Source organism: Hermetia illucens, chromosome 6, assembly GCF_905115235.1.
Source record: "Hermetia illucens chromosome 6, iHerIll2.2.curated.20191125, whole genome shotgun sequence".
Taxonomy (NCBI): domain Eukaryota; kingdom Metazoa; phylum Arthropoda; class Insecta; order Diptera; family Stratiomyidae; genus Hermetia; species Hermetia illucens.
Genome location: NC_051854.1, coordinates 53677206 through 53691047, shown reverse-complemented (window position 1 = coordinate 53691047; position 13842 = coordinate 53677206). Strand labels below are relative to the sequence as shown.

Genomic DNA, 13842 nt, shown 5'->3' with positions numbered 1-13842 from the left:
TAACACATTCTTCATTCTTAATTTGATATTTGGACATTTTCTCCCCCAGTGCCCTAATATAGGACAACTTAATGCTACTTATCAGGGCGTATATTGTTCGGAAGATATTTCGTTTTCCCTTGATAAGCGCACCCAGTTAATTTGGTTTGTTCCGCTCCAATTCCCGCCAAGGGGCAATAGCAGCTCCGATGGCGACTTCCCGATTTTTGGTCAAGAGAATATTAAAACAAGTCAGGAAACCGGAAGCTTGACGCTTCAGGTATAAAAGGTTTTGTGTTTCACTATGTGAGAAGCATAACGCAGTTCTCCATTGGCTGACAGCATTGACTTGGGATATTTAAATTGCTCAGTGCTGTCAGCTTCAATAACCTGCCCAGAACTGAGCCAATTAAATATCTTGGGTCAATGTTATCAGCCAATGGAGAACTGCGTTTTGAAATTGCTTGACGCATTAATGCGATGAAGTGGCAGCAGCAATATCGTTCGTCTGCCGCTCTCTATAGTTCTGAATATTTGACGACTATAAAAGATAATTAAAAGCGTCTTGCAGTAATGGAAACGAAGATGTTGCATTGCACTGGTAGGATAGGATAGGATAGGAGGATATCCACGATCGACATGGGGTTGCACCGATCGTGGAAAAATTGCGTGTGAGGCGTTTTCGATGGTATGGTCACGTAATTCGCCTAACGGGAATACACCTGCCAATATTGGTCTGAACATCGAAGCCAACGATAAGCGACCAAAAGGCCGCACGAAATTTATAAGTTTGAACTGCTATAACTTTGGCGTTAATGGCCAGATTTCCATGAAATTTGGCATGTGTGTGCGAAATAAATTTGGTAGTCCTAAAATGAACTTTTTAGCAAATTTCTAGAAGTTGGTAATATACTGTTAGTAACTTTATTTGAGAAAATATCGGAATGGGACATATTTTGAGGCCTAGCTTTCATTTAAGCGCACTATGTTGATTTTTTTTCGAATTTTTGGGTTGGGTACTTTCCGAAAATGAGTCCTGTCTCACTTTAAGTGCGTACATTTTGCCTCCTCACTCGCGCCCTTTGAAATTCGCGGCTAAACTAATATCAGTTGCGGAAAGTACTAATCGAGACTTTTCATTTGATACCCTACACGACTATAAATTATTTTAATCCCTCCTTTGCATGTTTGGGGAGCCCCCCTTTAACTCTACCCAAATTTATACCATTCGCTATATGCGTGGGATTTCATAGTTCCCATTTGTCCACCAAATTTCGTTTGTATCGGTTTAGCCGTTTTCGAGATAAGTGCGTGTGGCAGATAGACAGATAGGGAATCGATTTTAATAAGGTTTTGTTTTACACAAAACCTTAAAAACGAGAGAAAAGAGATAAAATTTTCTATATTATTTTATTATTGCTAAGGTGTCAATCCATCCAGGATAAGGAACGATCGGGCTCCTGCATTTTTGAAATGAACTGCAAAATTCATCTATTTTGCAACTGCAAATCCAACACGGTTATTGGCCATATCGAATTGAGTGTAGTATTTTCCCATGAAAACGTCACCCAGGATCCAATCAGGGCCATAGCCATAACTGTAGTTATATCCGAAACCAACCTCGCAGCCGTATGGAGTCTGTGAACAAACGAGAAAAAAATCGTCCTTAAAACTACCTTAATGGAATCAAACTTTATTCTGCTTACCTTCACAATGTAATCCTTCGGTTCCAATGTTAAGGACTTGCCTCCCAAAGTGAAGGAAATAGTTGGCAAACTGGATACCTTGTTGCAGTCCACAGCTATCATACCAATGGAATTTTCAGTTGCATTAAGTAACTTGTAGATTTCTTCAATGGTATCAGGTGGACCGGTAACCAGGCTAGTGCCAGAATCAACAATTGCTTGGCAACCACCTACACAGAACTTGTAGGCACCTAGTGAGCCTCCATCCATTTTGAACTGCCAGTATCCTTGATCATCAACTGGGACAAAAGTGAAGGAACCTAAAAGAATGTTAGAAGTTTACAATTCTGGATCGCACTAAAATACGAATCTGATGGCTTCACCTGTATAGTGTTTTGGATCAGCCCCTCCAAAGACGAGTTGACCTCCATCGTCTGGGTCGGCCATGTTGCGTTTCAAATAAAATGAGAAGACTGGCGATTTGATAAGTTTTTGGCTGTACATGTTATACAAAACTGGAGTTACATTATCTTGAGAGATGGAGGTGTAGCCAAGACCAAGAATACCATCAAATTTCACGTATTGAAACATTTCTGCCAGACTAGTAGCTTCAGCAAATGTTTGACCTTTGACGCTTAACCCAGCGATCTGTGGAAAGTAAAATAGATAATAGTTATGGGAAAGAGAGTCTTAAAGTTGGTTAAGTGTAGATTCTACTTACTGTAACGGTGTCCTTTGAAAGAAAACCTTCTAATTCACCAGTTCCATAAGCGATGAAGAAACTTTCACCATTCTTTACGTAAGTGGATGAAGCAGCGCTATTGTATCTATTGTGAGGGGCTGTGTAGATGATATTTGTTATTTAACAATATTAGGAGTTGGAAGAGGTTTAACCTAACTTACCTAACCTAACTTAGTTTCGGCCCTAATCAAGTAATTTTGACATGAGCTGAATCATAATTCTAATATGAAGAAAATCCGAGGTAGTAAAACGTGTACAAAGTGTCATCTAAGGGTTGTTCTAGATTCGTCTACTTCATTCTTCTTTTGAAAATTTTGGGGAAAAGTTCACCAAATTAGAGGCAGTTAGCCCTAACTAATTTTGGGTTGGCTATTCTATGGAAAAGACCTGTTGGAAGTTAAGAGTAGGAGCAAATTTACTGTAATGTGCTGAACTTAGGAACCATCATCCGCTTCCTTCTCTAAAGATTTTGTGTGAAATAAAACCTTGAGATTTTTTTTGAGGAGATGGAAATCTTCAAAAGACACTGGCCTGGGCACGTCAATGTGTGGGATTTTTACTGACTAAAACCACCCCGAGCCTTCCCTGCCCGCGGAACCGCCATAAGGTATTAGATCACGGTGTCAAGTCAGTTCACTCTACCTTCGTCACCTTTCTTCTCTACATGGTGTACGTAACCGCGTTTTCTCCCTCTCTCTCAGTGAGAAACTGGGTAAGATTATAATTAATTTCACCTTTGACCGACCCTTTCTGGAACGTTCCAAATGCTCTTGCCATCTATTTAAAGATCTCTCCCTTTCGACGTTCTTCATCTGCGATATAGAAGAGATAGAAACCTCATTGCATATGTTCATTTTCTCATCTGCCAATATGTAAATTGGTCCCCTCAAGGGTCGTCAACGATCCTTAAACGGTTGCTTACGATACGGGGAGTGGCGTCCCCGAAGTGCCCGAGCAAGTAGTCTGACACCTTAGCTGGCATAATACTTGCCTCTTAGGTAGTAGCCTCGAGAAAGTTTCTCGGGGAAGAGTGAACTGCTAACGACCGATACACGCCAGGACACACTGGGAGTCCCCGGAGCCGATAGAGTGATGTGAGCCTAGCTCAAGCAAGGTGGTAGATGTGGTGTGTATCAGGAGCCAGCCCCTTCGGATCCCTGGTTAGGTAGTGTGCATTGGACCGGTATTAGTAGACCGCGTTGCCCCGAGCGAGCGCTGATCCGCCCGTGAGTTCCGGGATTAGCTAATCATAGGTTAGGCCTGAGGAAACTGTGGTAGGGGTTTCGTCCCCAAGGGTATACCCGTTCCTGACTATCGTGGCCCGCTCCCTTGCACACGATAAACAACTTAAGTGGCGAACAAAAACAAACTAAAGAAGGAGGTCGTGGAAATGGAGGGTGAGCTAGCTGCGTTTACACGCAGCACGAAAATTGCTCTTGGGAAGGAAGTATATCGTAAGCGTCTCGTGCAAGTAGAGTGATGAGAGTTTTGCGGGTGGCGTCTGCGTACCGCACTGTCTTTGAACCGGCTGTGATGATGATCGCGGGATTGATCCCCGTTGCTCTTCTTGCTAAGGTAGTAATGTGACAAACGATTCCAGGCTAGCTCTCTGACGATGGGGAGGTATTTAGTTGGTAGTCCGACGAATTACCGTTGCGGGAGTCGAACACTCTGTGCGTAAATACATTCAAAATTCTCTAGCCAACCCTTAACAGCACTGATCGCTCGCATGAGCGTAACTCAGCATCTTCGAAATGCTTTGCGACCACAACCAGCGCTATGTCATCAGCGTAACCCACTACCGGGGGTTCCTCCGGAAGGCCGACATTAAGTGCATCGTTGTAAGTACATCAATGTTCTACAATAGTGGGCCCAGTACGGAGCTGTGTGGGACAACGTACTCCTGGGGTCCGTCAGCTACATAACTATCGACGATAGCAGCGAGATAAGCGGAGATAGCAACCTCGACCGCCAGGAATTGCCGTATTAGATTCCATTTGGCTGAATTGAATGCATTCTTCACATCCAAGGTTACTACCACGTAATATTTGCTTTTGCTACCCTTTCCATGATTTCCTTCTTCGGCCAAGCGGCCAGTAACCAATTTGATGGCATCAATGGTGAATCTGGCTTTGAGGAATCCATACTGCTTCCTCGGCTTTCAGCAACATAGCATAATCTATTATAGATCATCCGCTCTAACATTTCCTTGCTTCCATGCCGCTGAAAAATTTCCTTCTGACATGCACGTTTCGAACAACTCAGCGAACATGTTCGAGGTCGATTTCACGGCAAGGGTCTTATTCTGTACTTCGTTCAGGCCCGGAGCTTTGCTGTCTCCTATTCTATTACAGATCTCCAGCAGCTATTTGTCGCTAGGGCGTCCACTTGGTCATCCCGAGATAGTAGATGCGGATTGTGGTGTTTCACATCCATAGCAAGGCACAGGTCTTATTATCGATTTGTATAATTCCTTTGTTTTCCTGTGCATGCAGCTAGCAGGACTGAGTAGAAGCCTCTGTTTGCAATCCGAATTCGGCTATCGTTTAATTTTTTTATCATATATATCTAATGTTATAATCGGCCGGGAGCAGCGACAACTGGCTCTATCGACGGACCCGTTCAGAAGAAACTTGATTCTTCGCCGAATCCCGTCCATTCGGGGAAAAGCCTCCGCAATTGAGAACACTCATTCCGGTGAGGAGTGTGTAGTGGTAGTATACGAAAAGCAAGAGACCTTGACGTCAAATCACCGGAGTGATGACTTTTTCAAGGAGTGCCAGAATATTCACCACAATATGAGGGCCATAATAAGAGGCATTCCGTTCGCGTATGGCAAACTCCAAAATGAAAGATGAGTGAAGGCGTCAGGGGAAAAAGTGAGCCAGGCGAAAGCGGTGACTTCCGTTCAAATCATGAGGAAAGAGAAACCAGGGAAGGGGATGCAAGAACGATTGAACCAACCAACAGGCCAATAAACCCCATAGAGAAAAAAGAGTTCAACTTCCAAAAGAATAGAACAGGTGAGGCGGACGGCAGAAGCTGCCGGCGAAACTCACATAGCCGCGATTCCAGGAAAAGGGAATGAATCTCTCAAGGAGGATGCGGAAGCCTGAAGAAACAAAAATGGAGCACAACATGCACTTAGCTACCTTCGTGACACTGTCGCTACGACACTTAATAATAAACCGACCGTAGCATGTGCATTAGACTTAGAAAAGGCTTTTGACTCCGAATGAGTTCCCAATTCCGATAATTAGAATTGCACTAAGCTTCTTGGAAGATAGTTATTTCTGCCTTAGGGTGGGACATGAATTCTCCGATCTCTTGTAGGAAACATCGAGATTACTGCAACGATTCATTTCTGGACCTACCTTTTACAACATTTTGACGGCTGACGTCCGAACTCTCGAGAGCGGCACTGACCTTATTCAATGTGCCGATGATGCTCTTATCTTCTCCTCAAGCCTCCACCTCAATAGGGCAGCCAAAGCGATCGAGAAATATGTAAAGGAGCTCTGCAAATATTACCTGTAATGAGGCCAAAACGCAATTCTGCACCTTTCGGAGGAAATCTAGGTAACTAGGATCTTGAGGAATCCATAGGAAAACTAAACACTTAAAAATGAAGATGGGAAATAGAATAGTGATCAGATCCTAGTGCGTAAAATACTTAGGAGTTAAACTTCACGAACTCCTCAAGTTCAAACCACACCTTGTGCTCACTATCGGTAAGGCTCGCGGTGCAATCATTAGGATCTATTTCCTTCTTCGAATGAAAGTTGGGCTCAACAATAAGGCCAAACTGATTCTGTACAAGACCCTGACCCTGGCCCCCAGGCCCATAATCTACTATGGAGCGAACACCTGGATTACTTGCTTCGCCCAAACCATGTCCAAATCTGGGGTATTCGAACGCCGCATTTCAATGATACTGCACTGCCGTTTCCTACAATTGGAAAATCAAGATGGTTGGGAGAAACGCCGAAGTTTATCGGCGAGTCAAATTGGAATCACTTCGGGAATAAGTTCTCAGTCTACTTGAATGTTTTTTCGAAAGAAAAGAGGATCTTAACCCACTAATTCGGCACCTCTACCAGCAGGGTAAAACCACCCCATGGACCACATACTTCAGGCCCTGGCAAATCGTGAGTACAACATTAGAAGCCAAAATCCTCCACCCTTTTTGACATTCCTTGTCTGGTAGGAGTAGATAGAGGTTACGTACAGGTGATTGTAATGTGCTGATTGTATATATTAGTTAAATATTTATTGTACGTTAGGCTAAGATAGGTCAAGTTAGGATAAGATAGATTTAACTTTATAACTTCTCGCGCTTTTAGTGCGGCGCAGTTTTTTGGTAATGAAAAAGTGTTACCAAAATTGTCAAGATCGATGTATATCGAAAGAGTCAGAGTAATGCCTTTTAGAATTCGGTCTTCGACAAAACTCGCGTCGTAAACTTTGCTGTTGTGATGTCGATGGACGACAAAGACAGGGCAGGCCTATCGGACCCTCAGGTGACAGCGGCTGTGCGCGTCCCTCCATTTTGGCGACGGAATCCGGAGCTGTGGTTCGTTCATCTGGAGGCGCAATTCCAAATGTCCGGAATCACAGCGGACGCGACTAAATTTAACTACGTCATTGTGGGCTTGGATGAGGAGTCTATCTTCCTGGTAGTGGACATCGAAAAGTCGGCTTCCTGCAGCTTATTAAAAACTGAGCTGATCAAGGGCCTGTCGGTAAGTGAGTTAGCTTAGCTGGATCACTTACTGGCAGGTTTGTGGTTGGGAGATCGAACTTCCAGCCAATTGCTTCGCGAAATTTGGCAATTGGGTGGGAGCAAGATCGACGACGATCTGTTGAAGTCGCTCTGGCTGCCGGACTTCCGGAGAGCACCCAGGCGGTCCTCGCGCACGTTTCCGGTTCTTTGGAGGCAGCTGCGGCCGATAAGGTGCATGAAATGCATGCGCGTACAACTATAGCGGGTGTTCAGCAGCCTTCTGATTAAGTTGGCGAACTGAAGCGCGAGATGGCCGCGCTTGTGGTCAGCACGACTGAGACGAGGGCGACGCTGGACGCTCAGCGTTCGGTCGGCAAGTCGCGAGCTCGCTCGCGGTCTTCTGCTCTAAAAGGGAGATCGGGTAGCAGGTTGTCATGACAACCTACGGACCGAAGCATTTGTTGGGATGATCGCAGATATGGCGAAAAAGCCACCAGATGTACGATCCTGTGTAAATTCGCGCCTACCTCAAAAAACTAGGTCCGCGGACGGTCCTAGCGACGGCCACCCAAAACGCAGCGTCACTTCGCCAAACAATTTATAACCCTCTCAGCAGGCCTAGTTATCTTGTAGATTCTGGTGCGGAGGTTTCAGTTCTTACCGTACCTTGGCATCATCGCTATTTCCTCAACCTTTGAAACTTGCGGCGGCAAATTCTTCGCGCATTAATACCTACGGGTACAGGCAAGTGGACGTGAGTCTTGGCTTGCGTAGGATGTTCCCGTGGCAATTCATCCTGGCGGATGTCAGCTTCCCCATTTTAGGCGCAGACTTCTTATGGCACTATGGGTTGCTGGTGGACTTGCAGAAAAGGTTCCTTCTAGACTCCACAACCAACCATAATTCGTCAGGCCAAATCTCATCTTCTTCTAACAACAATCTTTCCGTACTTTTGGAGGACATTACTGACTCTCTTGTTCGGGCACTCCTCCAAAAATTCAGCCAGATTACTAACGAATGTGGTCTCTCTAAACTAGTGAAGCACAATGTGCAGCACCACATTAACACCACTGGTTCCCCGATCTTCTCGAAGGCGTGTCCCCTACCACCCCACCACCCTCGAACAACTTATGCAACAGGGTATCTGCAGACCTTCTGTCAGCTGTGGGTCTTCCCAACTCCATATGGTCCCTAAGCCAAATGGCGAATGGTGCCCCTGTGGGGATTACAGAAGATTAAACGCGCAGACTGTTCCAGGCCGCTCACCCACGACTTTGCGTATCATCTCGCAAACTGCCGTACCTTTTCGACCTTGGATTTAACCAAGGCCTATCACCAAATCTCTGTAGCACCAGAAGACATTCCAAAGACGGCAATATGCATACCCTTTGGACTGTTCGAGTTCACACGAATGACATTCGGGTTGTGCAATGCGGCGCAAACCTTTCAAAGGTTCATTTACTCGATCCTGCGAAATATCGATTTCTGTTTCATATATTTGGATGATGTTTTGGTCGCTTCTTCCTCAGAGTCTGAGCACTTAGACCATCTCGAGTGCATTTTTCTCCTTGGGGCCGGTTTAGTCCTAAACGTTGATAAATGCAAGTTTCTCCGGAGACGGGTGAGATTCCTCGGCCACTTCATTTCCCTTGACAGAATACAGCCCGACTCAGACAAGGTGCAAGCAATCACAAGCTTCCCGCGTCCGAAAACTGAGAAGGGTTTGCGGAGGTTCTTGGGCATGGTAAACTTCTATCGTCGTTTCCTGCCCAAGGCCGCCCAACACCAGTCTGTTTTGAACGTGTACTTGTCTGGCCCCAAAACAAGAGACATATGAGAGATTGTGTGGTCAACAACTGGCTGATGCCACACTCTTAGTATTTCCTCGATAAGATGCACCCCTAGCCGTTTTTGTTGATGCCTCTAACACCTAACCTCTAACGCCACTCTTCACCAAAAGCTGAATCAAGTCTGGCAGCCGTTGAGCTTTTTCCAGACAGTTAAACCCCGCTCAACGGAACTACAGCACCTACGATCGAGAACTTCTCGCCGCGTATTTGAGCATTAAGTACTTCCGCTTCTTCCTAGAAGGCATGCCGTTCACAGTGGACCATAAGCCTCTCACATATGCTTTGAAACAAAAGCCCGACAAGGCGTCCCCTCTTCAGCTTCGACACCTGAGCTTTATAAGCCAGTTCATGTCCGACATAGAGCACGTGTCCGGTAAGGACAACATAGTTGCTGACGCTTTGTCACATGTCTCCGAGGTTAACATCCCCGCCTCACTCGACTTCTCAGTTATCGCTAAGGCGCAGGAGGATGACGCAGTACTTCACCGAGAAATACTTTTGGCCGTCCATGAATAAGGACATCAACTCCTGGGCCAGAGAGTGTATCGCATGCCAGAAGTGTAAGGTTACCAGGTATGTAAGGAAAGAAGTGGGCTCATTTCCCCGCACTACCATGCGGTTCCATACCATATACCTAGACATCGTAGACCCTTTGCGAGACTTGCACGGTTTCAAGTATTGCCTTACAATCATCGACAGGTTTACGCAGTGGCCTGAGGCAATAGCTCTGAAGGACATTATGACGCAACCTTGTGCCGAAGCCCTCTGTCGAGAGTGGATCCCTCGCTTTGGCGTCCTTGCAGTGATCAACACTAACCAGAGAATGCAATTTGAGTCACCCTTTTTTCGGAGTTAGGCAAACTCCTGCTTTTCAAACGCCAGCGAACTCGGCATACCAGCGTACCGCAATCCAATGGGATGCTAGCGCGTTGGAATCGGACGCTGAAAGTCGTCATTATGGCTCGCAACGATCCGTCCTGGACTCAGGTCTTGCTTTTCGTCCTACTTGGCCTCCGAACAAACCGGCGAGAGGAATTTGCTGCCAGCCCCACGGAGCTGGCATACGGGGAGAACCCAAGGCACCCAAAATAATCCGGTCTTCAACAAGAGATGGGGTCTCACAGACTCGGGATTGCTACGCCTGTTGAGAGAAATCTCCGCCGCATCAAAGCTATACCTCCCATCCGACACTCGTCCGCACTTGCCTGTGCGCCCAGGGAGCTGGACACGTGCACGTCCTGGTCAGGACGGATGCTGTACGGAAGCCGCTGCAGCCTCCAGACGAAGGCCCGTACCGTGTTCTTGAGCGGGGAGAGCATTTCTTCCAGCTCGAGATCGGGGGACATAAAAAGGCTGTCTCCTTATCCAGCCCGTTTGCGCTCCAAATCAACGTCGCGTTCGATGCGCTAAATGCTGGGGAACGCTGTTCCGAGCTCAGTCGTTGAAACCTTTAGGTTTCATCTGGGGGCGGAGTGATGTGGCGCAGCAGGGTTAAAAACTTTCGAAATTTATTTTGATTTATTTCGGAGTAGGCCTTGTTTGGTCGGAAAAAGACAATTGTAGTTAGAAAGTGAATAATGACATTTTGGAATTTGAAGACAGAATTGTAAATATTGATGTAAATAAAATGTTTTTAATTTACATTAAAGGGAAGCGTTAAATTCCTACGACAGGAAATCAAGGAGAATTAGCGAAGTTTTGGAGGCGCGAGGTATTAACGTTGAGGAACGTGAATTCCAATGAGTCTGCATACATATATCGTGGAGCGCGAGAAAACCGTAGGAACGTCTGCGATCAATGACAACAAGAGCTCTGCTGCAAGCTACCATGACATATTGCATTCATATAGGTTACCTCCACCCACATATGAAATACAGAAAGCCTTTCACACCTGAAGAACCGAACTGAAACTGTTTCAGATATGAAGTGACACTTACGCCCTTTCACAATCAAAACTATCCATTGATTCACGCGACAACTGATCAAAAAGTAAAATATCTTCATCATTGCTTAAAGAACCAGGAACTCCCTCAACCACCTCCAGGACAAGAAAATCTCTCTTTACAAATCACTTACTGCAAATTGCTGATGTGCAGCTTTTTGATGGAATCCAAAGGTTGGACGATCCAGTATCGAATAGCACCGTGAAAGGTTGCGGTGGTGTACCAATAGTTATTTTTCCATAGTAAGTAGAATCGTCACTATTGTAGAGTCCTTCGTCAGCTATGCGACTACGAACTGACTTCTTGATTTTATGTAGTTTTACACTGAAATTTTGGACAATATTTATTACCACATTCACTGAACTAAACAGACCTCCTTCTTTAATTGAAAAAAATCGTAATAGTTACCGCAACAATTCACTATTAGCTAAAGCCAATACACAAAACCCGATGAACAGTTTAGAAAACATTTTGGTCAGGACTTGTTCTCCTCCTGCAGTTATTTGACCACTGTACAGACGCAATATTCCCTTGCATTTTTATAGTAACCAAATTGCAAGTCAGCCGGGAGATTATCGCGAGACAGGACGATAATCTTAGATTTGGAGTATCAGCTTCTTAGGAGAAGATATCAAAGGTTATTATAAATTCTAAAGATACTGAAAAATCAATGATCGAAAAAATTGCAAATTTTCCGTGTCTATTCACTTCTTCAAGCAAATGAGTTTATGAATAAATAAGTGTGCAATAGTCAGCCATTGAATATCTTTTGTTAATTAGCAAAGATAACAAAAAATTGAAAAGTAGATTTCGCTTTTTTGATTGCCTTTATGACGAACTACGCTACGCTATAGCAAACATGAAACTGCCAATTACCGATTGTCTTCAAGAGAAAGATTTAGATGAAAATTATAACCGATAATAAACTAAAAATAATGCAAATTGAGGAAGATAATATTTGCAAAGTTATGTGAACAATTTAAAATAAGAGATTTAAGTTGGTAACCCCATTTTATTTATGTTTGCATTGACATGAACGATTTCTGACACAGACAAGTTAGAATTAGGCACTACCCCATAGCTTCATTAGCATATACTATAAATACATACATACATATCAGATGAAACATCTTAGAAAGACACGTCCGCCCCAGCCCCGTCGCCCAAACGCCGGAGCTGCAGCGGGGATTCGCACCCACTAAAAACCACCCCAGTCTCACCAGCCCCAGTCCCACAGGACCCCCATTTAGGTATTACTTCGCGGAGAAGGTTTGCCCTTAGGCACTCGTTCTTCTCCTACTTGCGGCTCTCCTCCTTCTTTTCTCGTTCAGCAGCTCCTCCTGTATTTTCACGATTGCGGAGCAAATCGTAAGCCAGTCCTCCTCGGACCTCAGCATCTTCGCAGCTAAGTTCTCCGGGGTGACACTCCTGCTCAGCACCTGGTTTAAGCTCCTCGTCTCGATTGCAAATCTTGGACAGTGACATCACATGCTCTGGATCTTCCGGTATGCCATCGCATACGGGACAATTCTGAGAATCATCCAACCTAAACCAGTGCAGATAATGCCAGTATCAACCACCGTGTTCCGTGAGGAACAGGGTAATGTGGAAGTTGGTCTTGCCACATTTCCCCTGAAGCCACACCCTAATGTGGGGAATGAACCTGTGCCTCCACCGACCTTGCGTTGCCAGAAATCAGGCGACTCTGACCATGCCGCATTTCTACGATCTGTGTGCGACTCCATACATCCTCCATATTAACGGATAAATAAGAGGAGATATAAGCGCTTAAAGTTTTTCCCCAGACTCCTCCAAAAATCAGAAATTTTCCTGCCACCTAGACCCCACAACCTATATACCATTTTGAAGCTCAGACCCTCTGCCAATAGCAGTGATCACAAATTAAGCTCCTTTCGGCGAAATTCTCAATATTAATGGAGATATAAGCGAAATTCTCAATATTAACGGAGATATAAGCGTTTAAAGTTTTTCCCCAGATTCCTCCAAAAATCAGAAATTTTCCTCGCACCTAGACCCCACAACCTATGTACCATTTTGAAGCTCAGACCCTCTGCCAATAGTAGTGATCACAAATTAAGCTCCTTTTTGCGAAATTCTCAATATTAACGGAGATATAAGCGAAATCCTCAATATTAACGGAGATATAAGCGTTTAAAGTTTTTCCCCAGATTCCTCCAAAAATCAGAAATTTTCCTCGCACCTAGACCCCACAACCTATATACCATTTTGAAGCTCAGACCCTCTACCAGTGGTAGTGATCACAAATTAAGCTCCTTTTTGCGAAATTCTCAACGGAGATATAAGCGCTTAAAATTTTTCCCCAGACTCCTCCAAAAATCAGAAATTTTCCTGGCACCTAGTCCCCACAACCTATATAACATTATGAAGGTCAGACCTTCTACCAATAGTAGTGATCACAAATTAAGCTCCTTTTTGCGAAATCCTCAATATTAACGGAGATATAAGCGTTTAAAGTTTTTCCCCAGATTCTTCCAAAAATCAGAAATTTTCCTCACACCTAGACCCCACAACCTATATACCATTTTGAAGCTCAGACCCTCTGCCAATAGTAGTGATCACAAATTAAGCTCCTTTCGGCGAAATTCTCAATATTAACGGAGATATAAGCGAAATTCTCAATATTAACGGAGATATAAACGTTTAAAGTTTTTCACCAGAATCCTCCTAAAATCAGAAATTTTCCTCGCACCTAGACCCCACAAGCTATATACCGTTTTGAAGCTCAGACCCTCCACCAATAGTAGTGATCACAAATTAAGCTCCTTTTTGCGAAATCCTCAATATTAACGGAGGTATAAGCGTTTAATGTTCTTCCCCAGTACCCTCCAAAAATCAGAAATTTTCTTCGCACCTAGACCCCACAACCTATATACCATTT

At 44.5% G+C, this 13842-nt stretch overlaps 1 protein-coding gene across 1 annotated transcript; it reads right to left on the bottom strand.

Annotated features, from left to right (window-relative positions):
• Positions 1-1370: 1370 nt before the first annotated feature.
• Positions 1371-11474, bottom strand: LOC119660302 (lysosomal aspartic protease-like). The gene is made up of 6 exons (XM_038068774.1): positions 11331-11474; positions 11056-11246; positions 2386-2504; positions 2048-2312; positions 1686-1984; positions 1371-1617 (listed from the first exon to the last, which is right to left on the bottom strand). The coding sequence occupies exons 1-6, from the start codon at positions 11390-11392 to the stop codon at positions 1471-1473; spliced, it is 1083 nt and encodes a 360-aa protein (XP_037924702.1). The 5' UTR covers positions 11393-11474; the 3' UTR covers positions 1371-1470.
• Between the last annotated feature and the right edge of the window lie 2368 nt (positions 11475-13842).

Bases quoted from the DNA above. Each gene is read 5' to 3' on its own strand.
- LOC119660302 (XM_038068774.1), bottom strand. From the start codon at position 11,392: ATGTTTTCTAAACTGTTCATCGGGTTTTGTGTATTGGCTTTAGCTAAT. The intron at 2,505-11,055 runs GTAAGTGATTTG...TCATCTACACAG, and splicing joins CTGCACATCAGCAATTTGCA to CCCCTCACAATAGATACAAT. The intron at 1,985-2,047 runs GTGAAGCCATCA...ACATTCTTTTAG, and splicing joins TGATCCAAAACACTATACAG to GTTCCTTCACTTTTGTCCCA.